The sequence below is a fragment of the Saccopteryx bilineata genome, chromosome 3 (genome assembly GCF_036850765.1).
Source record: "Saccopteryx bilineata isolate mSacBil1 chromosome 3, mSacBil1_pri_phased_curated, whole genome shotgun sequence".
Taxonomy (NCBI): domain Eukaryota; kingdom Metazoa; phylum Chordata; class Mammalia; order Chiroptera; family Emballonuridae; genus Saccopteryx; species Saccopteryx bilineata.
The window spans coordinates 168,893,029-168,918,610 of NC_089492.1; the positions used below are offsets into that span (position 1 = coordinate 168,893,029).

The 25,582-nt window shown below is 40.1% G+C and overlaps 1 protein-coding gene across 1 annotated transcript in view; it reads right to left on the reverse strand.

Annotated features, from left to right (window-relative positions):
* The window catches only part of CREG2 (cellular repressor of E1A stimulated genes 2), a 50,546-nt gene extending 25,567 nt beyond the window's left edge, over positions 1–24,979 (reverse strand). Inside the window, 3 exon segments of the mRNA XM_066264909.1 lie at positions 22,109–22,250; positions 24,560–24,892; positions 24,895–24,979. Of these exon segments, the coding sequence (XP_066121006.1) occupies positions 22,109–22,250; positions 24,560–24,892; positions 24,895–24,979 (560 nt within the window).
* Between the last annotated feature and the right edge of the window lie 603 nt (positions 24,980–25,582).

Genomic DNA, 25,582 nt, shown 5'->3' on the forward strand with positions numbered 1-25,582 from the left:
TTGAGGATCTATCTAATGATGTTAATGGGGTATTGAAATCCCCTACTATTATAGTATTGCTATTGATCTCACCCTTTAAGTCCATCAAAGTCTGCTTTATATAATTAGGTGCTCCTATATTAGGTGCGTAGATATTTATAATGGTTATATCTTCCTTTTGGATTGCTCCCTTTATCATTATGTACTGACCTTCTTTATCTCGAACTATGGTCTTTGTTTTAAAGTCCATTTTGTCTGATATAAGTATTACTACCCCAGCTTTTTTTTCATTTCCATTTGCATGGAATATTTTTTCCATCCTTTTATCTTCAGTCTGTGTGCATCTTTTGATTTAAGGTGTGTCTCTTGTAGACAGAATATGTATGGGTCCTGTTTGCTTATCGATGCAGCTATCCTATGTCTCTTGATCGGATCATTTAATCCATTAACATTTAAGGTTATTACTGATATGTAATTGTTTATTGACATTTTTTTTTCTTTAAAACTGTATTCCTCTTTTCTTGTATTCTTATTTTCCTTTGATCTGTTTACCACAGGTCCCTTAGCATTTCTTGCAGCCTTGGTTTGGTTGTAGTGAATTCCTTGAGGTTTCTTTTTTTGTCTGTAAACCTTTTTATTTCTCCTTCAATTTTAAATAATAGCCTTGCTGGATAAAGTAGTCTTGGTTGTAGTTTCTTGTTCTGCATTACTTTGAATATTTCTTGCCATTCCCTTCTGGCCTCAAGTGTTTCTGTTGAGAAGTCAGAAGTCATCCTTATGGGGGCTCCTTTGTAGGTGGTAGCTTTTTTTCTCCTGCAGCTTTTAATATTTTCTCTTTATCACTTAGCTTTGGTATTTTAATTATGATATGTCTTGGTGTTGGTTTCTTTGGGTTTCTCCTTAATGGAGTTCTCTGTGCTTCCTGAACATGTGAAATGTTTTCCTGCCTTAATTGGGGGAAGTTTTTTGCTATGATATGTTTGAACAAAGTCTCTATCCCTTATTCTTTCTCTTCTTCTTCAGGAACCCCTATGATGCGGATGTTGTTTCTCTTCATGTTGTCACAGAGCTCTCTTAGAGTTTCCTGAGACTTTTTGAGTCTCTTTTCTTTTTTCTGCTCTGCTTCCGTGCCTTTATTTATCATGTCCTCTAACTCACTGATTCGATTCTCTGCTTCATCCATCCTGCTTTTAATTCCTTCCATTGTATTTTTTATTTCAGATATTGTATTTGTCATTTCTGACCGATTATTTTTTATTATTTCAATGTCCTTTTTTATATTTGTTATCTCTTTATTTAGGTTTTCATAATGGCTATCTATGGTTGTTCTAATATCTTTGAGCATCCTAACAATCGTTATTTTAAACTCTGCATCTGGTAATTTGGTTATATCTGATTCACTCAGGTCCTTTTCTGGGGATTTCTCTTGGTTTATTTGTGTTGTATTTCTCTGCCTCTGCATTTTCTCTTTATGGGAGTGGCTGTGATCATGCGCTCGGGTGTACAAACGTTGGTGGCCTTGGCCTTTGCCCAGCCCCCGTGTGTGACATTATGCTCGGTCCTGAGGGCACTGGCGAGCACCTTTGCTCAGCTGCGAATCTCAGCCTGTTTCCGGGCTTTTGCCCTGCCCTTGCAGGAGGAGCCCGCTTGAGGAACGGCTGCTAGCCTTGGCTCTACCACTGGGTAGGAATGCGTGCCCAAGTTCAGCTCAGTAGCGGAACTCTGTCTCTTCTGGGCTTTTGGCTCCACCCCCTTTGGAGGAGCCAGCCAACAAGTCAGACCGCAAGCCTGGGTTGCACGGGCGGGGCAAGGCTGTGCTCCTCTGCTCTTGCCCCGGGGCTTGTCTCCACCCTTTCCGGGGTTCCCTCCCTTCTCCTGCAGGCTGGATTACAGGCTGCCAGCAGCTGAGTTTGACCCCTTTTGCACACCCCCTTCCCCCAGCCAGGCAAGATTGAGCTCACACCTGAGCCCAGTGGTGGCCAGCTGGCTTTCGCCCCTGCCAGCAGAACCGTGCTTTTGTCTCACGCTGCCGCCGGCCCTCTGGCGAGCCCTCAGCCACGTGGGCGGGGGAGTTGCAGCTCGGACCCTAAGACTCACTGCTGTAGACCCAAAAGCTCCCTCCTTCTATACAGCTCTGCTCTGAGTGCTGCAGGGGAGCTTGTTTGGCTGCTCTCCTGCTTCCCTTTGCTTGTATTGCTGTTTCTGGGGGAAATATTCACTTCAGCTTTGGGGAGTGACTCATCCCAGGGGTTAGAGTGGCTATCTCCCAAAATGTTTCTCCCCTTGCCTCCAGATTATACTCTCTTCCTGTCACTCTGGTCCTCTCCCCTCTCCCTCTGTCCCCAGGAGTCCTGGATGAGTGTTTGTGAGAGAGATGTTCTGTGCGGTTCCTTTAAGAAGGATCCTGGGTCTGAGAAATTAGACTCTTTCTCACAAACAGTATCCTGACTTATTTCCAGCTAAATACTGTCCTTATGCCTCTTCTGGACTCTGGGGCTGCAGGCTGGGGCTTTGTTCCTGGGGCTCAGGACCCTTCCCCCTCTGCTAAACTCACTTCCCGCCAAGCGAGTCTCTCCCTGCTGCCGTTTGCTCTGGGGAGCTGGGCAGCCCTCTCCGTGTTTCTGCTTTTTCTACCAGTCTTGGTTTGGCTTCTTCAGTGTACCTTGGTTGAAGAGTCCTCTTAGTTTAGTCCAATGGTGGTTTTTCCAGATGATAGTTCCAAAAATTAGTTTGTATTCCACTTTGGTTCTGGGAAGTAGATGTTGCTACGTCCACCTAGTCCAGTGCCATCTTGTCTCTCTCCCTATTATTCTTATGTTATTCTTTTTGATGGAGTCAGACAATTCCTGTAGGGCTTTCTCATTTTTTAAATTTTTGAGTGTCTTTCTTCTTGTCTCTGTTGTGCCTCAAGTTGCTTGTCTTTTATGTCACTAATCCTACCTTTTTTCTGGCTTGTTCTATTAGCTAAGCTTATTACCTCGTTTTTCAGTTTGTGAATTGAGTTTTTCATCTCTGTTTGATTTGTTTTTATAGTTTCAATTTTCTTGGTAATATATTCTTTGTGTTTGTTGTTTTCTGAGCTCCCTAAATTGCCTTTCTGTGTTTTCTTGTATATCTCTGAGTATTTTTAGAATTTCTATTTTAAATTCTCTGTCATTTAGCTCCAAGGTTTCCAATATATTAAATTTTTTCTCAATAGATTTTCCTCATCTATCTGTGCTATCTCTCTTTCTTTTGTATCCATGATATTTGATTTCCTTGTCCTTAATGGCATCTGAAGGTGGTTTTGTTGATAGTACTAATAAAAATTAATAAAGAATAAAAAATTAAAAAAAATAATAAAATTATTATTTTTTCACTCCTCTCCCCTCCTTCTTGAGAGAATCTTGTGGTGAACTGTGAATTATATTGTGCTAAATAGAACAAAATCTACCTATAATGGAGGGTCTGAGTTAGGGAGAAGTGATAAAGGGGCAAAAAAGCAAGCACAGACCCAGAAAATGCAAAAAAGGAAAAAATTTGGGTCATGAATAAAATGATTTCCTTTTAGGTGATGGTTAACTAAGAGATATAATGAGAGGAATAAGAGGGAAACAGAAAAAATTAAAAAAATATTTAGAAATTACCATTGTATTTAGTGGAGCAAAAACTAGATAAAATGAAGAGCCAGGGTTGGAGCACTGCTAGTGAAGTAAAAAAGCAAAATAAAAACCCCCAAAGCACTACAAAGAAAAATTTGAATCCCAAATAAAATAATTTGTTCATGATTGAGGATTGAATGAGAGGAAAGGTAAAGGAGAAAAGAAGAAACTAATATAGAGGGAGAAAAAATAGAAAGAGGAAAACACAAAAGGAAGAAAAAAGAACAAAAGGAGAGAGAGAGAGAGAGAGAGTTAAGGGTTTTGTAGTGCAACCCTCATAGAGAGAAAGGAAGAGGAAAGGAAAGGTAATGAGAGATGTAACACTATGGGTAGTGTAGTTCAAGGAGAGGAGAGAGGAAGACCAGCAGAGAATTAAATGACCAAATGGAAAAGGAAGAAAATAATCATGACAAGAAGATAAGAGAAACAAACGAACAAATATAATAAAATGGGATAGGTTATAAAGTCTGTGGATTATTCTTGATTTTGAGAGGTTATCTTCTTGCTCTTTTGCCGCGGACCAGCGCGGCTCCTAATAATGGTGCGGAATTAAGGAAACACACTTGTCAAAACAAAAACGATGGGACTGGGAGGACTCTTCAAACTGCCTGGCAGTATCTGAGTGCCCCATAGCCCCAATTTGCTTTATTATATAGCCATATGCAAATCAAGGACCCTGATACAAAGTTGCGCATCCAAGGCTAAGACAGGAACTCTCTCAAGGCATAAAACAGGATGCATTAGTGAAATCTACCAACATCCGAAAACAAACAGTCAGAGGAAGGGCATGTATATTGCTTCCAGCAGCCCAAGGAAGCAAGTGGAGTGGGTGCAAATACTCAGCCTTAAAGCCAAATATGGAGATGGAGTGGGGAGAACTTAGCCTTTTGTTAAGCCTCAAAATCTACAATGGCTTTTTGCCATTTACGGTCCACAACACTCTTTTCTCTTCCTCTTCCTGGTCGGTGACTCTGTACCTGGATTCTGCCCTTGTGGCACGTTTAGGTAGAGATTTTCAGTTGATAAGTCTCTATGGTGATGTCATATATTGAGCTTCAGTCTCGTTGGCAATCGAGGCTCATAGCATTTGCAGGCTTTGACAATGAGAGAGTCCATTTTCCCAGAGCCTCTCTCCTAGTCTTTCCTTCCTGAATTAGCAGCCTGATGATCCAGCTATGGGGTTGCTGTTGCCTCTGCCTTTGCGTTTAGTGTGGAACTGCTGGAGGCTCCAAGGATAGATTTTTCTGTCTCTGGTTGAAGATCTTGTTGAATTTTGGGGGAGATTTATCGGTATTGCTTCTTATGGCGCCATTTCTCTGACGTCACTCTCTGGACTTTCAAAAATGTAAACTACTAAGTTTCTTTAATTTTCTAAGCAATTCTGAGCTTACTTATCTGTTTCTTGTAAAGAAAAGGTTTCACGCTAATGAAGGGCTTCAAGTTTTTGGAACTTTCTCTCCATTGTTAGAGTGGATCATAAGGTTGAGGCATGCCCACCTCACGTTAGATGGTATTAACAGCAACCCACAAACTATTGTCTCTATGGGCAGTTAAGTCATGATGGAACTGTGTAAATCCAGAACACAGTTCACATATGCATGTGTTTACATAAAGCAATATCAAGCAAGCAAGGGCAGCCTAAATTATTCACAAATGTATACATTTCCTTAGGATAAGACTATATGCTCCATCTATTGGGAGCAGTTCTCCACGGATCTTTCATGTTTCTGAACATCTTGTGAGCCAAGGACTAGTTTCCTTTGTTTTGGACCATCTTTTTACAAACATATTAATAGAAAAATAGTCTTGGGATATAAAGTGTCCCTTGTGGAGCAGAGGGCAGGGTTGTCTACTGTCCAGTAGGATGAAGGTACTGTCTCCATCTGGGACAAAGGACAGGTAGGTTTACCCTCCTATATACTGTATAATATTTTGGTTCTTTAAACTCAGGGGTCCTCTCCTGTAAGGCAAATTACTGTGTGTACAGATGTCACCTGGTGCTCTTTGAATCACTTTGTGGGAAGTGGGACTCGGGGAATCTCCCTGCCATTAAATGCTGCTTTACAGTTTTTGACACCATATAAAAATAGTAAATTTTTTTGTTTTTGGTTGGAATTAAATTACTTTGGAATTGGTGAGGTAAAATATTTATATCATGCTGATCAGAAGCTCTGATTTATGTATGTTCTAGCTATATTTTTTCAAGTAATAAAAAGGAGGGGCAAAACTATTTTTAAAATGTTATCTATTCTTTAGACAGAAATGCTTTATATTACATGAATTATAGAGGAAAAAAATGAAAGAGAGCCTACTGGTGCAAAGTTTGAAATCTATTGGTGACCTTACTCTTTCTAGATTAATCCAGGGCCTATAGGTCCATCCCCCGACTGAGGGTGTGAACAGCACTGGCACAAAAGGAACTCCCTCTCCACTTCCCTGAACCTCCCCCAAGTCTGCTTGTATCCCCTGTTCCCAGCTAAGCATTTTGAACAGCACCCCACCTTACCCCCTGGCCTGAAATGTCACCTTTCATTTCCTGATCTCTGACTCTGACTCTATCTAGCTTAACTCCATGTCTTGGCTTCTGATGGAAGAAGAAAAACATGTACTACTAAAGAAGTAATAACTGACTGCCAATGGTTTTGAGTTTGGGCATCATCTGTGTGTTATTGAGGTCGAGAGGATGGTGGTGGGTGTAGAGAGTAGCAAATTCACTTCAGGGAGATGCTGTTCCTTTGTTGAGGAAAGCACTTTAATGAGCTTGATTATCAATGCAAGGCCAGGCTGTCCTTCCCAGTGCACCCCAGGCCTGGGTTCTTCCTAAGGAAAAAGCCTCTTTCCCTTAAAGGGCAAATGGAAATCTGCGGAGCCTCTTTAGTTTTGTGGCAACTGGGTTGGGGGACTGAACTTGCCTTTCCTGGGCAGGGGCCAAGAATTCTAAACGTTCTGCAATGCATGGGATTATCTTGCACAATAAACTGTCCCTAGGCTCCCCGGCCCTTTCCACTGCCAGATGCAATATAACTCCTTGAGACATGATGCTGAGCTTTGTCACTCTCTTGGATTGTCCAGTCAGGCAGTAAATTAAGGACAGTTTGTACAGATCAGTGTTTTCAACTTAACTGTGGCACTATAGGCACTCATGGTTCCACCTATGGTGGCAGCTGATATGTACATTGCAGAATATTTAGACACTTTCCTAGGCTCTACCCATAAGTTTGCAGTAGCATCCTCTGCCCTCAAGGTGTAATAATCAAAGGTGTCTCCAGACATCGCTCAGCGGTGGGATTCAGCCTATTTGCACTGGTTCGGTAAAACCGATACCTAATTTTTTGTTGAGTTCAGTGAACTGGATGTTAAAATGGCACTTGTAATCAGGGTTCTCTCTATGGTGGGTGCCTGGGCAGCCACCCAATGTAGAAATCATAAATTTACATTCCTTACTCTTTTTACACGTTCATCTGCGCAACAGCGTACCCTAAGCTCCAGTAGTAATGTTCATCCCATCCATAAGTGAAAAAAATTGCAAGTGAGGATGCCAATCAAGAAGCGATATGGAAATATCTTAACAATTTTATTGTTTTTGTCAGGTATTATTTAATATTTTTTCATTACTATTTTGAAACTTTCTTATAATCTAGTTTTGTGTACCTCTTTTATTGTTCTTATTTAAGTATTATTGTTCTTATTTAAGTATTGTTCTTATTTAAATGCATGAAATAATAAACTATCTCTCAGCATATCATTTTTTATACCTAAAACGGCCATTATGGCAGACAACAATTGTTAAATTATTTGGATCCCACCACTGACATTGCCTAATATCCCCTGGGGAAGGTCTCAGACCTCTCATTTGAGACTACCTTGTGCAGATGAAGGTACTTTTACAGACAGTGGAAGGAGAGGACTTCCACACTTTGTTGAAGTGATGTGGGTGGCATATGCAACTGAGAGAATGAAAGGGATGAGTAGGTTTGGTGTGAAATAAAAGGGAGTAGGCATGAAACTGAGGCCTGGAAAAGGAATTATTTCTAGTAGTGTTGACAACGCATGGGAGGATTTTGCCATGAATTTAAAGTGGAGGTGTCAACCTGACTGCATGGGCTGTCACTGCAATGCTGAATACTTGAGTGCAGGAACAGAGAAGGAGGAAAGAAGGTTTAAGGGGATTGGTGTATCCAGGCAGGAGGTCCAAAGGGAGAGGGGCAGAGGAGGTGCCGATGGTCTCAGGGGTGATTATAAAGATAAAATCACAGAGTTAAAATTTTTTTTAATACTTTCATTTACTTTTTTTTTCTGAGATAAATCTTCTACAAGAAGATGAGTAAGAACCAAAGGAAAGAAATGAATCGATTAAGGTACAATGTAAGCAAATCTAAAGAGGACTGAGATATACAATGTAAATAAAATATAGATTATTAAAATGTAAACTAATTATAAATTTCAATGGAAAGATTTAGCAGCCATTCACCTTTTATTTTAATGTTATTTATTGACTATTAATTTATTTTACTTCCTTAAGAATGATACGGGTGACATCATTGATGTCAATTGAGAGCAATTGGCTCCCAGCCTCCCCTGACATCATAGAAATGGCACCATGAGGAGCACAACTGAAAAATCTCCCCAAAATTTCAACAAGTTCATCAATCAGAGACAGAAAAATCTATCCTTGGAGCATCCTGGAGTTCCACACCCTGAAGGCGAAGGTAGGGTCAAGCGAAAAATTGACTAAATATATAATCAACCCTGAAGAAAATAAGTTGGAGAAAGAAACACCCTGCCTTCCTCACTAACCCGAGCAAAGGCTGCTTTCACTTGGAACTGAGAGTTGGGAGGAGCTAAGGGTGTGGAGGTAGCTAGGCTGCAGAATGGACATTTGTTCAAGCTGAGGAAAGAGTGTGCCTGTGGTGAATCAGTCCACACAAGCAACTGCCTGTGCACCATGCTGTAAGCATCCCAACAGCCCGTGCATGCCAATGGCAACCACCACATGCGAGCAACCACCCGTGCCACGAGCAGCAGCTGCAGGTGGTGCACAGGGAGTGCTCCAAGGTGAACTTCCCTGCACCTGAGCTTATCTAGATGGACAGGGCACCTCACCCAGCCATTCAAGCTAACAATCAAGTGTTAGGGGAGGGGTGCACAAGCAGTTTACAGTTCATTCTGGAGAAATTTGGTGGATCCAATCGCTGAAATGAGCTTAACCCACAGGCTGCTCACCTCCCAACTGACCTACGTGGCTCTAATTGACAAGATCTCTCTCAGTTCAGCGATCCAAGATAAGAGGCGTGATATTTTTTAGTGCCTCTTGCTAAAGGTGTGGGGGCAATTTCTGATTGGCAGAGCTTTCATACTCAGGGATATATGCTAAAAAGAGGGACTTCACAGTATTAAGACCTCCTGTACTGCAGGCAGCGACTAGGGCATCTTCTTCCCAGCCAAAACAGGTTACAAAGTGTGGAAAGCCTGTGGAGAGTGGTCCCACAGAGTGCTAGGCATTCTGAACAGGCCTGGAGGCTCATAGAAAGTCACCTTGAGAGCAATTGGCTCCCAGCCTCCCCTGATTATGCTGGCGGCTCTGACTACCAGAGCCTTACCCAGAGCCCTGCATTGAGCGGGGATAGAGTGGGGATTTGCCAGCTCTTTGAGCCTCTTACTCCCTAGGCAGAGGCAGCGGCAGCCACATAGCTGGATCATCAGGCTGCTAATTCAGGAAGGAGAGACTAGGAGAGAGGCTCTGGAAAACGGACTCTCTCATTGTTGGAGCCTGCAAATGCTAACAAGCCTTGACTACCAACGAGATTGAAGAGATTGCAGCCAAATATATGACATTGCTGTAGAGTCTCATCAACTGCAAATCCCTACCTAAGCATGCCACAGGGGCAGAGCCTGGGGTACAGAGTCACTGACCAGGAAGAGGGAGAGTAAAGAAAAGGGAAGAAGAAGTTAAACTCTCAAATTCAAGAAAAATCCACAGACTTTAAAATTTGTTCCACTATTTTTTGTTGTTGTTTCTTTCATCTTCTTGCCTTTATTAGTATTATTTCTATTTCCTCCACCTTGATCCTTTTATTCTCTGCTTGTCTTACTCTTTCCTTTTTTTGAACTATACTACCCATAAGTGTTTCATTTTATTTCTTTTCTTCTTCCTTACTCTCCATGAAGGTTACACTCCAAAACCCTTAACTCTCTCTCTTTTTCTTTTTCTTTTTTCTTCCTTTCCTTTTCCCCTTTTTCTTGTTTATCCCTTTCTATTAGTTTCTTCTTTTTTCCTTTAAATTTTCTTCCCATTCAATCCTCAATCACGAACAAATCATTTAATTTGGGACTCAAGTTTTTGGTTTTCTTTTTTTGTGGCATTTTGGGTGCTTTTTACTTCACTTTTTAACTCACTAGCATTCCTCCCAACCCAGGATCTCCATTCTATTTAGTCTTTGCTCCACTTAATACAATAGTTTTTTTGTTTGTTTGTTTTCCTTTTTCTTGTTTCCCTCTTATCCCTCTCATTATATCTCTTAGTTGACCATCACTTACAAGCAAATCATTTTATACATGACTCAAATTTTTTCTTTTTTTGCATTTTGTAGATCCCTACTTCCTTTTTTGCCCCTTGAACAGTTCTCCCCCAACTCAGGCCCTCTGTTATAGGCAGTTTTTGTTCCATTTAGCATAATATAATTCACAGTTTATCACGATATTTTCCTAAGGAGAAGGGAAGAGGAGGGAAGAGAAGAAAGAAAAGGGGAGAGAAATAATAAATTATTATTGGGTTATTTTGTGGGGTTTTTTCCATTTTTTTCTTTTTTTCCCTTTTATTCTTTATTAATTCTCATTAGTGCTATCAACAAGATCACCCTCAGATGCATTAAGAAAAAGAAAATCAAATATCATGGATACAAAAGATAGAGAAGTAACACAGATATATGTGGAAAAATCTATGGAGAAAAAATTTAATATATTGGAAACCTTGGAGCTAAATGACAGAGAACTTAAAATAAAAATTCTAAAAATAGAGATATACAAGAAAACACAGAAAGGCAATTTAGGGAGCTCAGAAAACAACTCAATGAACACAAAGAATATATTACCAAGGAAATTGAAACTATAAAAACAAATCAAAGAGAGATGAAAAACTCAATTCGCAAACTGAAAAACGAGGTAATAAGTTTAGCTAATAGAACAGGCCAGATAGAAGGTAGGATTAGTGACATACAAGACAAGCAACTTGAGGCACAACAGAGACAAGAAGAAAGACACTCAAAAATTTAAAAAAATGAGAAAGCCCTACAGGAATTGTCTGACTCCATCAAAAAGAATAACATAGGTATATCAGAGAAAGAAGAGAGAGAAAATGATATGGAGAATTTATTCAAACAAATAATAAACGAGAACTTCCCAAGCCTGTGGAAAGAACTAAAGCCTCAAATTCAAGAAACAAACAGAATTCCGAATTTTCTTAACTCCAACAAACCTACTCCAAGGCACATCATAATGAAACTGGCACAAACCAACGACAAAGAAAAAATTCTCAAGGCAGCCAGGGAACAGAAGAATACAACATTTAAAAGGCCTATTAGATTATCATCAGATTTTTCAGCAGAAACTCTACAAGCTAGAAGAGAGTGGACCCCAATATTTAAAGCCCTGAAAGAGAGGAACTTTCAGCCAAGAATACTATACCCATCAAAGTAATCCATCAAGTACGAAGGAGAAATAAAAACATTCACAAATACAGAAAAGATAAGGGAATTTATCATCAGAAAACCCCCACTCCAGAAAATACTAAAGGGGGTTTTCCAACCAGATCCAAAGAACAAAACAAAACAAAACCACATGTAAAAGCTCCACCAAGAACACAATAAAACCAAATTTAAACTGTGACAACAAAAGCAAAAAAAGGGGAGAGGATGGAGATTAACAGTAGCAAAGGACAATGACGTGCAGAAACACTCACAAGATGGGGTATTACAATGAATATGGTAGGTACCCTTTTCATTACTTAATGGTAACCACCCTTGAAAAAACCACCACAGAAGCACATGACTTAAAAAAGATAGCAACAGAGGAAAGAAGTATGGAATACAAACAAACAAAATCAAAGGATAGAAAAACAAAAGAGCAGAATAAAACAAGATACAAAACTAACAGAAAGCAATTTATAAAATGGCAATAGGGAACACACAAGTGTCAATAATTACACTAAATGTAAATGGATTAAACTCACCAATAAAAAGACACTGAGTAGCAGAATGGATTAAAAAAGGAAATCCAACTGTATACTGCCTACAAAAAACACATCTAAGCAACAAGGGTAAAAACAAATTCAAAGGGAAAGGATGGAAAACAATACTCCAAGCAAACAACATCCAAAAAAAAGCAGGCTTTGCAATACTCATATCTAATAATGCTGAGTATAAGACAGCAAAAGTACTCAGAGACAAAAATGGTCATTTCATAATGATTAAGGGGACACTGAATCAAAAAGAAATAACAATCTTTAATATATATGCACCAAACCAAAAATACAATCATACTTGGAGACCTCAATACACCGCTGATGGCTCTAGATCAGTCATCCAAACAGAGAATCAATTAAGATATATTGGTCTTAAACAAAACACTAGAGCACCTGGATATGATAGACATCTTCAGGACATTTCATCCCAAAGCGACAGAGTATACATTTTTCTCTAGTGTACATGGAACATTTTCAAGAATTGACCATATGTTGGGCCACAAAAATTACATCAGCAAATTCAGAAAAATTGAAATTGTACCAAGCATATTTTCTGATCATAAAGCCTTGAAACTAGAATTCAACTGCAAAAAAGAGGAAAAAACCCCCACAAAAATGTGGAAACAACATACTTTTAAAAAATGAGTGGGTCAAAGAAGAAATAAGTGCAGAGATCAAAAGATATATACAGACAAATGAAAATGACAATACAACATATCAGAATCTATGGGATGCAGCAAAAGCAGTAATAAGAGGGAAGTTCATATCACTTCAGGCCCACACGAACAAACAAGAGAGAGCCCAAGTGAACCACTTAACTTCACACCTCAAGGAACTAGAAAAGGAAGAACAAAGACAACCCAAAACCAACCAAAGAAAGGAGATAATAAAAATCAGAGCAGAAATAAATGAAATAGAGAACAGAAAAACTATAAAAAAATTAATATCACAAGAAGCTGGTTCTTTGAAAAGATCAACAAAATTGACAAACCCGTGGCAAGACTCACTAAGGAAAAAGGAGAAAGGACTCATATAAACAAAATCCAAAATGAAAGAGGAGAAATCACCACAGACATCAGGTATATAGAAAGAATTATTGTAGAATACTACAAAAAACTGTATGCCACCAAATTCAACAATCTAGAAGAAATGGATAAATTCCTAGAACAATACAACCTTCCTAGACTGAGTCAAGAAGAAGCAGAAAGCCTAAACAGACCTATTAGTAGAGAAGAAATAGAAAAAACCATTAAAAACCTCCCCAAAAATAAAAGTCCAGGCCCTGACGGGTATACCAGTGAATTTTATCAAACATTCAAAGAAGACTTGGTTCCTATTCTACTCAAAGTCTTCCAAAAAATTGAGGAAGAAGCAATACTTCCAAACACATTTTATGAGGCCAACATAACCCTCATACCAAAAACAGGCCAGGATGGCACAAAAAAAGAAAACTACAGACCAATATCTCTAATGAATACAAATGCTAAAATACTAAAAAAAATACTGGCAAATCAAATACAACAACATATTAAGAAAATAATACATCATGATCAAGTGGGATTCATCCCAGAATCTCAAGGATGGTTCAACATACGTAAAACGGTTAACGTAATACACCATATCAACAAAACAAAGAACAAAAACCACATGATCTTATCAATAGAAAAGGCATTCGATAAAATACAACACAAATTTATGTTTAAGACACTCAACAAAATGGGTATAGAAGGAAAATATCTCAACATGATAAAGGCCATATATAATAAACCATCAGCCAACATCATATTAAATGGCATAAAACTGAGTACTTTCCACCTTAAATCAGGAACAAGACAGGGTTGTCCACTCTCTCCACTCTTATTTAAAGTGGTGCTAGAAGTTCTGGCCAGAGCAATCAGACAAGAGAAAGAAATAAAAGGCATCCATATCAGAAAAGAAGAAGTACAGGTATAACTTTTTGCAAATGATATGATCCTATACATTGAAAACCCCAAAGACTCCACAAAAAGATGACTAGAAACAATAAAACAATAAAGTAAGGTGGCAGGATACAAAATTTACATACAAAAGTCCATAGCCTTTCTATATGCCAACAATGAAATATTAGAAAACGAACTCAAAAAAATCATCCCCTTCATGATTGCAACAACAACAACAAAAATACCTAGGAATAAACATAACAAAGAATGTAAAGGACCTAGATAACGAAAACTACAAAGCATTGTTAAGGGAAATCGAAAAAAATACAATGAGATGGAAAAATATTCCTTGTTCTTGGATAGGAAGAATAAATATAATATAGATGACCATATTACCCAGAGCAATCTATAAATTTAGGCAATTCCCATCAAAATTCCTATGACGTTCTTTAAAGAAATGGATCAAAAAATCTTCAGATTTATATGGAACTATAAAAAATCCCGATTAGCCAAAGCAATCCTAAAGAAAAAGAATGAAGCTGAGGGCAATACAATACCTGACTTCAAACTATATTATAGGGCCACGACAATCAAAACAGCATGGTATTGGCAGAAAAATAGACACTCAGACCAATGGAACAGAATAGAAAGTCCAGAAATAAAACCACATATATATGGTCAAATAATTTTTGATAAAGGGGCCAAGAACACACAATGGAGAAAAGACACTCTCTTCAACAAATGGTGCTGGGAAAACTGGAAAGCCACATGCAAAAGAATGAAACTTGACTACAGCTTGTCCCCTTGTACTAAAATTAATTCAAAATGGATCAAAGACCTAAATATAAGACCTGAAACAATAAAGTACATAGAAGAAGACATAGGTACTAAAATCATGGATCTGGGTTTTAAAGAGCATTTTATGAATTTGACTCCAAAGGCAAAAGAAGGGAAGGCAAAGATAAATGAATGGGAGTACATCAGACTAAAAAGTTTTTGCTCAGCAAGAGAAACTAACAACAAAATAAACAGCAGCCAACTAAATGGGAAATGATATTTTCAAACCACAGCTCAGATAAGGGCCTAATATCCAAAATATACAAAGAACTCATAAAACTCAACAACAAACAATCCAAAAAAACCCCCACTTCTCTCAGGAAGAAATACAAATGGCCAACAGATATATGAAAATATGCTCATCTCCATTAGTTATTAGAACAGTGGTTCTTAACCTGTGGGTCACGAGCCCGGCGGGGTCATCTAAAGCCATCAGAAAATACATAATGCATATCAGGTATTTACATTCTGAATCGTAAGTGTAGCAAAATTACAGTTATGATGTACCCACCAAAATTATTTTTTGGTTTGGGGTCACCACAACATGAGGAACTGTATTGCGGGGTCATGGCATTAGAAAGGTTGAGAACCACTGTATTAGAGAAATGCAAATCAAAACTACAATGAGATACCACCACAAACCTGTTAGATGAGCTATTATCAACAAAACACGTAATAGCAAATGTTGGAGAGGCTGCGGAGAAAAAGAAACCCTCATTCACTGTTGGTGGGAATGTAAAGTAGTACAACCATTATGGAAGAAAGTATAGTGGTTTCTCAAAAAACTGAAAATAGAACTCCCTTATGACCCAGCATTCCCTCTACTGGGTATATACCCCCAAAACTCAGAAACATTGATACATAAAGATATATGCAGCCCCATGTTCATTGCAGCATTGTTCACATTGGCCAAGACATGGAAACAACCAAAAAGCCCTTCAATAGAAGACTGGATAAAGAAGATGTGGCACATATACACTATGGAATACTACTCAGCCATAAGAAATGATGACATCAGATCATTTACAACAAAATGGTGGGATTTTTTTTTTTTCAAAATGGTAGGATCTTGATAACATTATACGGAGTGAAATTAGTAAATCAGAAAAAACCAAGAACTACATGATTCCATACATTGGTGGGACATAAAAATGAGACTAAGAGACATAGACAAGAGTTTGGTGGTTGCTGGGGGTGGAAGGGAGGGGGGGGCGCGGGAGGGAAGGAGAGGGGAAGGGGAGGGGGAGGGGCAGAAAGAAAACTAGATAGAGGGTGACGGAGGACAATCTAACTTTGGGTGTTGGGTATGCAACATAATTGAATGACAAGATAACCTGGACATGTTTTCTTTGAATATATGTACCCTGATTTATTGATGTCACCCCATTAACATTAATAAAAATTTATCTATAAAAAAGGAATGATACAATTCTTTTTATCAAGTCACTCATAGGCTTTCTTCAATTGGTTATTTCTCAGTATATTGATAAATGGATTTAATGTAGGTGAGACAGAAGAAATGAGTACTGAAACCATTTGATTAGTAGTCATCTCTTCCTTTGCTACAAACTCATATAGATGAACATGCATGTACCATAAGTGTTGAAAAACACAATCATGTAGGAAGAACAGGTGGAAAAGAACTTTTTCCTTTACTGACCAGATGGGAATCCTAAAACTGTCTTGAAAATATAAGTATAGGAGAGAACTACACACATAAAAGTTAAAATGAGGGTCAGCATAGTACGGATTAAAGCAGTTTGTTTTAGAAGTGATAGTAACTTAACTGGAGCAGGGACAGTGCAGAAGTGTTCTGACTGTGTGAAGTGGTGCTGAGCAGTTGGTGGGCACTTCAAGAAACAGGATAACAAGGTTCTAGCACACTTGAGACAAAATGCAGACAAGCAGAGACACAACTAACAAGATTACAAAAAGAAAACAATTTGGATGATGTCAGAATAATGGTGGTATAAGAGATACCTATGATCTCTCCCCTTCAAATTTCTTTTTTTACGTTTCTTCTTTTCCAAGTAAGAGGATGGGAGATAGAGGGACAGACTGCTGCATGTGCCCCAACCGGGATACACCTGCCAATCCCTGTCTGGGGCCAATGCTCTGCTCATTTGTGGCTATGCTCATAACCAACCCACTTTTAGCACCTGAAGTGGAGGCTCCACAGAGCCATCCTCAGCCCATGGGGCCACTGCGCTCAAACCAACTGAGCTATGGATGTGGGAGGAGGAGAAGAGAGAGACAGAGAAGGGGACGGGGTGGAAAGCAGATGGTTGCTTCTCCTGTGTGCTCTAACCAGGAATTAAACCCGGGATATCCACATGCCAGGTAGATGCTCTACCACTGAGCCAACCGGCCAGGGTACCCTTGAAATTTCAACAAATTGAAAACTGTAATGCAGTGAAGCAACCCTAGTTGGGCTCGCAGGTGCACCTGAAAGATCAGTGTACCAAATAGACTAAAGGTTGAATGGGTTGAGGAGGGGGCAGAAGATAAAACTCACTTGCCTTTGGCTTTGGAGAGAAAATAGACCTGGACTGTGTGGGATTTCATCCACTGGGGCTTCGGAGAGGAAGGAAGCCCAGAGGGACTATTTTGTTTTGTTTTCTTCTTCTTTGCTGTGGCCATGGAGAGGGAAGCCTGGAGTGACTGAGTCTCCCTCTGCCAGGAGGAGCAGTAAGATTGAGGGGCAAAGGGGGAGATTCTAAACCAAAGTGGTGGCAGATTATGAGTTCACAGCCAGTGTTTCCGCATGGTCTGCCAGCAGCATGTACTTGGCATAGAGACAGAGAACACTAAAGTGCATCAGATCCCACCTCCCTCACCTAGTGGGTACTGAGAGTGGTAGAGATAGACCCCAGAGCTAACTCTCCAGAGCCACTCTCTCCCCTGAAGAACGGAAATGCTCCATGTCTGGTCCCCTGGTCTGTTGAGATGTGGGAAGGAGAGTCCAGATGCCTGAGGTTGCCATTGCTAAAGCCATAAAGCCCTCACAACACACCCCATCTAACATCGCTATTGCAGCTCTGCCTATATTATTGAGACAGCAACATCTCAGTGGAGATTAGCTCAGGAATTTCATATAGCTAAAACTTGTAACACAGCAACACCTACTGGAAGAAAACAGAAAAACTTCTCAAAACTATTTTTTTTTGCTTTTGAATTTCATTTTATTTAATTTTTATATTTTTATTCTTATTTTTTGGTGGGTGTTTTTTTTCACTTTTTTGGTTTTTCTTTGTGGTTTTTATTTTTTATGTGTCATTATTTTTTAAATTTTTATATTTTTCATTGTATTTTTCCCTTTCATTTTTCTTTTTTAGTTGTTTTCTGTTAGAGTTTTTAACAATATCACTCTCAAATGCCACCAAGGAAGAAGAAGTTGAATACCATGGTTATACCAGAAAGAGTCTTAGTTTAAAAGTAAAATAAAAAATCTCCAGAAAGCAAGCTTAATCACATGGAGAACTTGGAGTTAAACAATAGAGAATTCAAAATCAAAGTTCTGAAAATAATGGATGGGAGAAAACACTGATAGGCAATTTAATGAGGTAAAAAAGCAAATTAATGAACAAAGTGAGTACTTATAGGAGATTTAAACTTTAAAAACAGAATGGAAAAACTCAATACGTGAATTGGAAACTGATATAGCAAGATTAGCTAATAGATCAAGCCAGAAAGAGTAAAGAATCAGTGACACTAAAGACAGGCAACTAGAGATGCTACAGAAAGAAGAGGAGAGAGACCTACAAATTAAAAAAAAAATGAGAGAGCTTTACAAGAATTGTCTGACTCCATCAGAAAGAACAATATAAGAATAATGGGTATATCAGAAGAAGAAGAGATAAAGAAGGTAATGGAGAGCCTATTCAAACAAATAATTGATGAGCACTTCCCAAGCTCATGTGAAGAGTTAGAGCCTCAAATCCAAGAAGTAAACATAACACTGAGTTACCTCAACTCAAACAGACCTTCTCCAAGGAATATCGTAGTAAAATTGTCAAAAATCAATGATGAAAGAATCCTCAAGGAAGCTAGGGAAAAGAAAAATGTAAGCAGAAGTTCCATTAGGTTATCATCGAACTTCTCAGAAGAAACTCCATAAGACAGAAGAGAGTGGACCCAAACATTCAAAGTGTTGAAAGAGAGGAATTACCAGCCAAGAAGACTATATCCATCAAAGTTACCCTTCAAATATGAAGAAGAAATAAAACCTTTTACAGACATACAGAAGCTGAGGGAATTTATCACTAGAAAATCTCCTCTGTCAGAAATACTCAAGGAGGTTATTCAATCAGACATAAAGAACAAAACATATCAGTTTAGATCTAATTTTCTGTTAATGGCCCTATCATTTTTTGGGAGACATGATATGTATCAAATATACATGAGAAAGGAGGAAATCCTGCCATTTGTGACAACATTGATGGACTGTGAGAGTATTGTGCTAAGTGAAATAAGTCAGAGAGAGAGACTACCACTGTATGATCCCACTTATATGTGAAATCCCCCCAAAATCAAACTTGCACAAATAGAGAACAGAATGATGGTTACCAAGAGTTGGAGAATGGGAAAATGAGGATATGTTGGTCAAAGTATACAAACTTGTTTTTCGGAAGATGAGTAAGTTCTAGAGATCTAATGCACAGAATAGTGATTTTAGTCAACAATACTGTATTATAAATCGGAAAGCTGCTTAGAGACTAGTTCCGAAATGTTCTCACCACAAAAAATTATAATTATGTAATGTGATAGAGGTGTTAGCTAATACTACAATGGTATTCAGATTGCAGTATACAAATGAATCAAAGCAACATCTTAAACTTAAATAAAGCTATATGTCAATAATTATATCATAATAAAAAGGCACTTCTTAGCCACATGTCAAGCATGTGTATCAGCTCTGATTACAACAAATTTTCTGATTAAAGACCTCAACTTAATAAAACTAGGCCCAAATCAAATATTGTCAATCAGCAAAAGATCAGGTACTATTATCTATTTTGAGAGGGAGACAGGCACCCTGTCTTTCTTAGTGAGTTTAAATTGGGGAATCCCAAGATCTGATTTGGGTTTTGAAAGATTATTTCAGCTGCTATATTGTGGAAAAATTCAAGGTGATAAAGAGTGGAGCAAGAACCTGGTCAGGTAGCCCAGCTGGTTAGAATGTCATTGTTATACACCAAGGTTGTGGGTTTGATCCCTGGTCAGGGCCTATACAAGAATCAACCAACAAATGCATTAATAAGTGGAATAACAATCTATATTTCTCTCTCTCTCTCTCCCTCTAATCAATAAATTTTAAAAAATTTAAAGAGTGGAGTAGGAAGATCAGTTGTAGGGCAATCATATGTTCTGTGATAAATAATATCTGGCTATGTAAAAATATACACACAAATCTATCATCTATCTATCTATCTATCATCTATCTATCTATCATCATCTATCATCACCTATCATCTAACCTATCTGCTTATTAAACACATACACATTATATATACAATTGTCCTGTACTCCAAATGAAGCTCTAAAAGTACAGAGGGCCAGTCCAATTTGTTTTTTCAGCAGATTCAAACTTGCATTCCTATCACCCTTAAGCCTGAGTTATTTCTGACTCCTGTGTGTCAGGGGGCTTCCTCCTCACAAGCTGTGTCCTCATGCAAATGCATGTCAGGGCACTTCTTTTTTTTTTTTTTTTTTTTTTTTTTTTAGGGCACTTCTTAATCATGGACACCTGATGCCATGATGCTCCAGGGCTAGGGCAGCTCCTGCTTGGCTTATTTGTCCAGGGTACTGGTGTTTTCCCATCTTTGATTGGTTAAGTATCTGCGCTCAACATTACCAAGATTCTAGAAGTGAAACCCAACATGTAATGGAACTTGGAATGTGAACCTCACATAGGTGAATCCACCTGAACTTATGGGAACTGGTGGACTCTGGGGTGAGCACAAGTCCCATGGTCGGGAAACCTTTACTTTGATGCATACTGAGGCTAAACTTAATTGTGCAGATATTTAAGTTATATCTTCATGTTTTAGAAGCTTAAATAGTGCAAGGGGGTGGCAATTCTGAGAAGTAGAGTTTCACATGATCTAGATATCTAGGTACAAATGGGTGGTAGCTCATCCCTCATCTATCCACGGCCAGAATGACAAGTGTGCTGAGACACTAATGCCCTCAGCCCCTGGTGGTCACTTTTGGCCATGAGCTGCCTCATCTGGTTATCCCAGCATGCTGCACAGATGGCTGTACTTTCTGTGGATGGCCATGAAGACAGTCCATGCAGTGGCTTCCGGCTGCGCAGGCAAGCATGCCAGGTTCTCACGGATCTGGAACCCTCTGGTAAGGACATCTGTAAGCTGGATTGTCATTATTCCCAGCTTCCAGCTCCTGCAGCCATCACTGTACCTTCCAGTAGACAATTCCTTCCATGATCCGAATGCTGCAGCAGATTGGTTCACCACTCTGTTTTATGTGGCCTGTCTCCAAAAGCAGATGTGCTCTAGCTTCTAGGATAAACAGGTTCCAGCAGGATGACTGCTTTTAGGATGCCTAAATTAAGAATACCTCAGAAATTTAGAAAGGCATCCTGGGACTACAGTTCTAGTAACAGCAAGTTTCACTGGCCAGGAGCAGGGAAATTATGCCATGAAAAAGGAAACATTCCCAACCCTTTCTAACAATAGCTGCCATTTATCCACCTGGTATTGTCCAAGACACCATAAATATTTCTAACTTTTATGTAAAAAAAAAAATCAAATAGAGCCACTTTAAAATGGAGCCAGAACTGCCACTACAGAGGAACTGGCTTGCATGTCTCATGCCTCAAACCTTTGGAATATTAGAAAAAGGGAAAATTATAATTGGACTGCGCCTAAAGCAACACTGTTCCAAACAACTGTTTGCAAAGATAACAAGAATGCAGACATTATGATTACTGGGCTGATGGCTGCTGGGCTGATAATTAAAGCCACTGTTTAGAATTGACATCATCACTTCATATTATCTGCATCAACAGACAGGCTTTCCTTCTATTGATATAATTGTTCCCCTTCTTTTTCTCATAAATCCCCATTGCTTTATCTCCTAATCGGAATCTTATTTGGGCTGAATCAGTGTATCTAAATAGCTATTCTTATTGATCTCAATAGACACTTTTTCATTTCACTTTGAAAGTCTGTGTTATTTTTACGTTAACACTCCCCATAACCTTATGAGGTAGAAATCATTATTCCCATGTTATAGATAAGGAAGTGGATGCTCCCAAAGGTTAAGTACCTTGCCTGAAATCACAGTTTGGTAACTGGTGGTATTCTACTGATTTGATTACAAGGGCATTCTATGCTTTTCACTTCAAGTCAGTGAAGACATCACTTTGCATCTCAGAGTCCTGTTCCAGTCATCTGACCCAGAGAGGGCCCACCTCATAGTCTGTACTTTATGCAGAGGACCTGTGTTGGGGAGGCCAAACCCTTGTCTACCTGCAGAACTTTCCTTCCATGGGGTTCTTCATCAGACTGGCCACCATAGAATCCTTGGGTATCACACAGAAGAAAGGAATCCCAGTGCTGTTGTTCAACGGGCCATCAATGATGGGCATGCAGTTTCCAAATGGTAGCTTAGCTTTTGTCCTTGACCAGGAATTATAGTTACAGGAATGTGAAGAGAACATGGCATCAACATGGTTCTGACAGGGAATAGTTAGGGCACAGTGGTTTCCATTCTGTCCAGTTCACTCAGTGATGACTCCAGAATTTCTACAGAAGAACTCAGCGTGACATTCCATCTGGGAGGGATGGTTAAGAGGTTATTATTGAAGCTGTAATTGTACATAGCAAACACATTTGCTTTGTTAAATCCAGTTATTTTGGGGAGGGGAAATGAAACTTATGAAGGGTTACTAAAATCTTTTTTGCAAACTTCCCCTGGAAGCCCTACTGACTTCTTAGGGTCCCCCAAGTTTTTGGTAATTTGAGGGATAGGATTTAAGTAGAATTTTAACTGCTTACCTGGTCTTTGGACTCCAGGAACTATGTTATTGCTTCTTTTAGGGCCACATTACTTTCTCATGTATTAGTCATGTTTTTGTTTTATCAATATTTCATTATATAATTCAGAAACTTATGGGAAATTGGTTTCTCATCCTTTCAACTTAAAGGAAGTCATAGAACTATGCTATACCAATTTTTGTTTGTAATCATCTAGTAGAGTGGGTGCAATTAATTCTCAGGCATATACACAATGTTTCTTAGGTCTTCCTAAGCCCTGCTGGGTCCAGCAGACCCATGAGCTTCTCCCTTTACAGACTGCTCCTCATTGTAACTTAGCTCAGGACTCAGAAACTGTATTTGTCTTTGAAGTGCTTTGTGACAACAGGTTATAGAATTGTGATAAGGGAAGACTTGATCTTTGAAGAAAATGCAATGGTAAAGAATCCTTCAAAATAGTAATATCTGTGAATAGTTCACAGATTCTGTCCCTCAGCTAGTCACAAATTGCCTAAAGTCATGCTTTGCGCCCATGGCAGGGACTTGGTTAGTACTCTCTGAATTCATTGAGTTTGGATTAAATATCAATATTGGAAAGGGGAACTACTAATGAAGCTAAGAAAATGGATGTCAAAAGTCAAAATATCATTAATACGTCGACATTAAAATTAATTTATCTGTGTTCTCCTATGTGTGTGAAAGTAGCCTGAGGCTGTGCCCGGGCACCATCCACTTCCTGGCCCATGCCAGCACCTGGGGCTTTCTAGCTACCATGTCCATGCAGGAGAAGGTAAGCCATGCTGCAGGCAGCCGATTGTTGGAACTAAATTTAATTGATCTGTGTTTTAAACCAAGATCAGTTTCTTATCTTCTTAAGGTGTGTCTTAGAAGCATAACATATAACTGTGAAGAACCATTTGGATGCATTGCCATAATCAGAATCAGGTTGCACTTAGATAATGTTTCAAACAGAAACTTCAAAACTATCCAGTCAACCACTTAATCTCATAGATGAGGAAAGCAAAGTGGAGAACCCAGTAATTTGGCCACAGTCTCAGAGCTGGTGAGACCCATGGATGGGGCAAGATCCTGCCCTCTGACCAATGACCTAGACATTCTATAAAAGAATTTTTTTTTTTTTGCCACAAAGCAAATAGGAGTTCATATTACTACCCTGTAGAAAACCCCTTACATCTATCTTAACAATCTTAAAAGTTTTTTGGAGGATGTATACTTATAGATGTTACACTCTCATCATTTATCCATGTCATTTCAGCTTCGGATGGAATCAGGTCTACATAGTGAGCAAAACATTTCTGAACTGAACAATAAAATCTGCAGCTGATAAGAGCTATTCCAGCATTTACACACTTTGCACAATAAGCCTCCTTTCCAGAAAAAGTCTTGAGTTCCATGTTTGTTTGTCGTTCCATTTTTTTAAAAATGTACATTTCCACCAAGATTCAGGTATTGTTTTCCTACCAGTTCTCAATTTGACTCTGTATTAATTAGTGACAAGGAAGTTGAGGTCTATTGGCAGGCACTACGAGCTGGGAGGGACTGATCGAACTCACCTTGTGATGCCAAAGGACATCCAATGGTTTCTTTTGTCCTGGTCTGTGGTCAGGCGCTGGTTATGTGTCAGTCTCATGTCTGAGCATCTAAAGACGCGCTTCAGTCCCCAACCATCTAGCGGAAAGCTGGTTGTCAGCATCCCCGGCGCCCCCTCCGCTCCCCTATTTTGCCAGGAAAACTGAAGCACAATCTGGTTCCGTTATTTACTACGCGCCTACAGGCCAATCCCTCCCACTGGGCACATCCGATAGGTGTGAATCAAAGAGCGTGAGTGGTCGCTAGCATCTTCCTGTCTGTTCCCTGTGTGTGTCGCCTGGGTGCTAGGCCACTGCAAGGCGTGCGCCTGCCACCCGTGGCTTGCGGGGTGGCTTACCTTCTCCTGCGTGGACACGGTGGCCAGAGAGCCCTAGACGCTGGCGTGGGCCAGGAAGCGGGCGGTGCCCGGGTACAGCGTCGGGCAGCTCTCACGCACTTAGGAGAACATCCCCGGCGGGGCGGACCGTGGCCGAGCGCGGCGGTGCTCGAGATGGTCGGCAGTTGCTGGTCATCCTTGTGAGCCGAGGTCCGGGAAACGCCGCTGCCAGATGCTGCCCGAGTCCTACAGTAGCGCGGGCATCGCCTCCTCCGTGGAGGCGCTGTCCAGCTCCTCGTCCCCCTCGTTGGGGACGGCCCAGGACACCAAGCTCACGATCACGTAGCCCCGGTTCCCGGCAGCAGGGCACTGCAGCACAGCAGCCAGGAGAGGCTGGTCTTGGGCTGTGTCAGCCGCAGGCCGTGGCGCACCGACATCTTGCAAGCGATGAGCTCTGGAGTTGGCGAAGGCGGCAGCGCCCCCGGTGGCGGACTCGGGGTCGGGGCTCCGTCCGCCACAGAAGTCCCCAGCCCTGGGAGCACTAGCGGCCATATGGCACCTGGAAGAGTAGAGGCTCCTGGGAAGACCAGGTGGTGCTCCAGAACTGCGCACACTGCAGTCGCTGTGTGCGGGGGTCCCCATTGCGGGGTCCCAGGTCTGGGATGGGCTCGGTTCCCTCTGTATAGTTCAAGTTCTGCAGCCAGATAATGGGCGTTCAAATCCCGGCTCAATACACGCCTCCACTTTGTAGCTGTGTGACACTGCCAAGTCACTTGATGTCTCTGGTGCCCCAGTCCCTTACTAGAAAACAAAGGAAAACAGTATTTAACTCATAGGGTTGACGGATGGGAGGATTAAATGAGTTAATATTTGGAGAGGCTTAGGACAGTGCGTGGCATGGAGCAAGCATTATATTTTGATAATAGACTAAGGTAGAGATTATTATCATTTTATAAAGGAGGAGACCGCGTAAACGGTGATGTTAAGATTAGCACCAAGCCCGTCTGATGCAAAAGCCCATTCTCTTGCTTTGTAAGGAC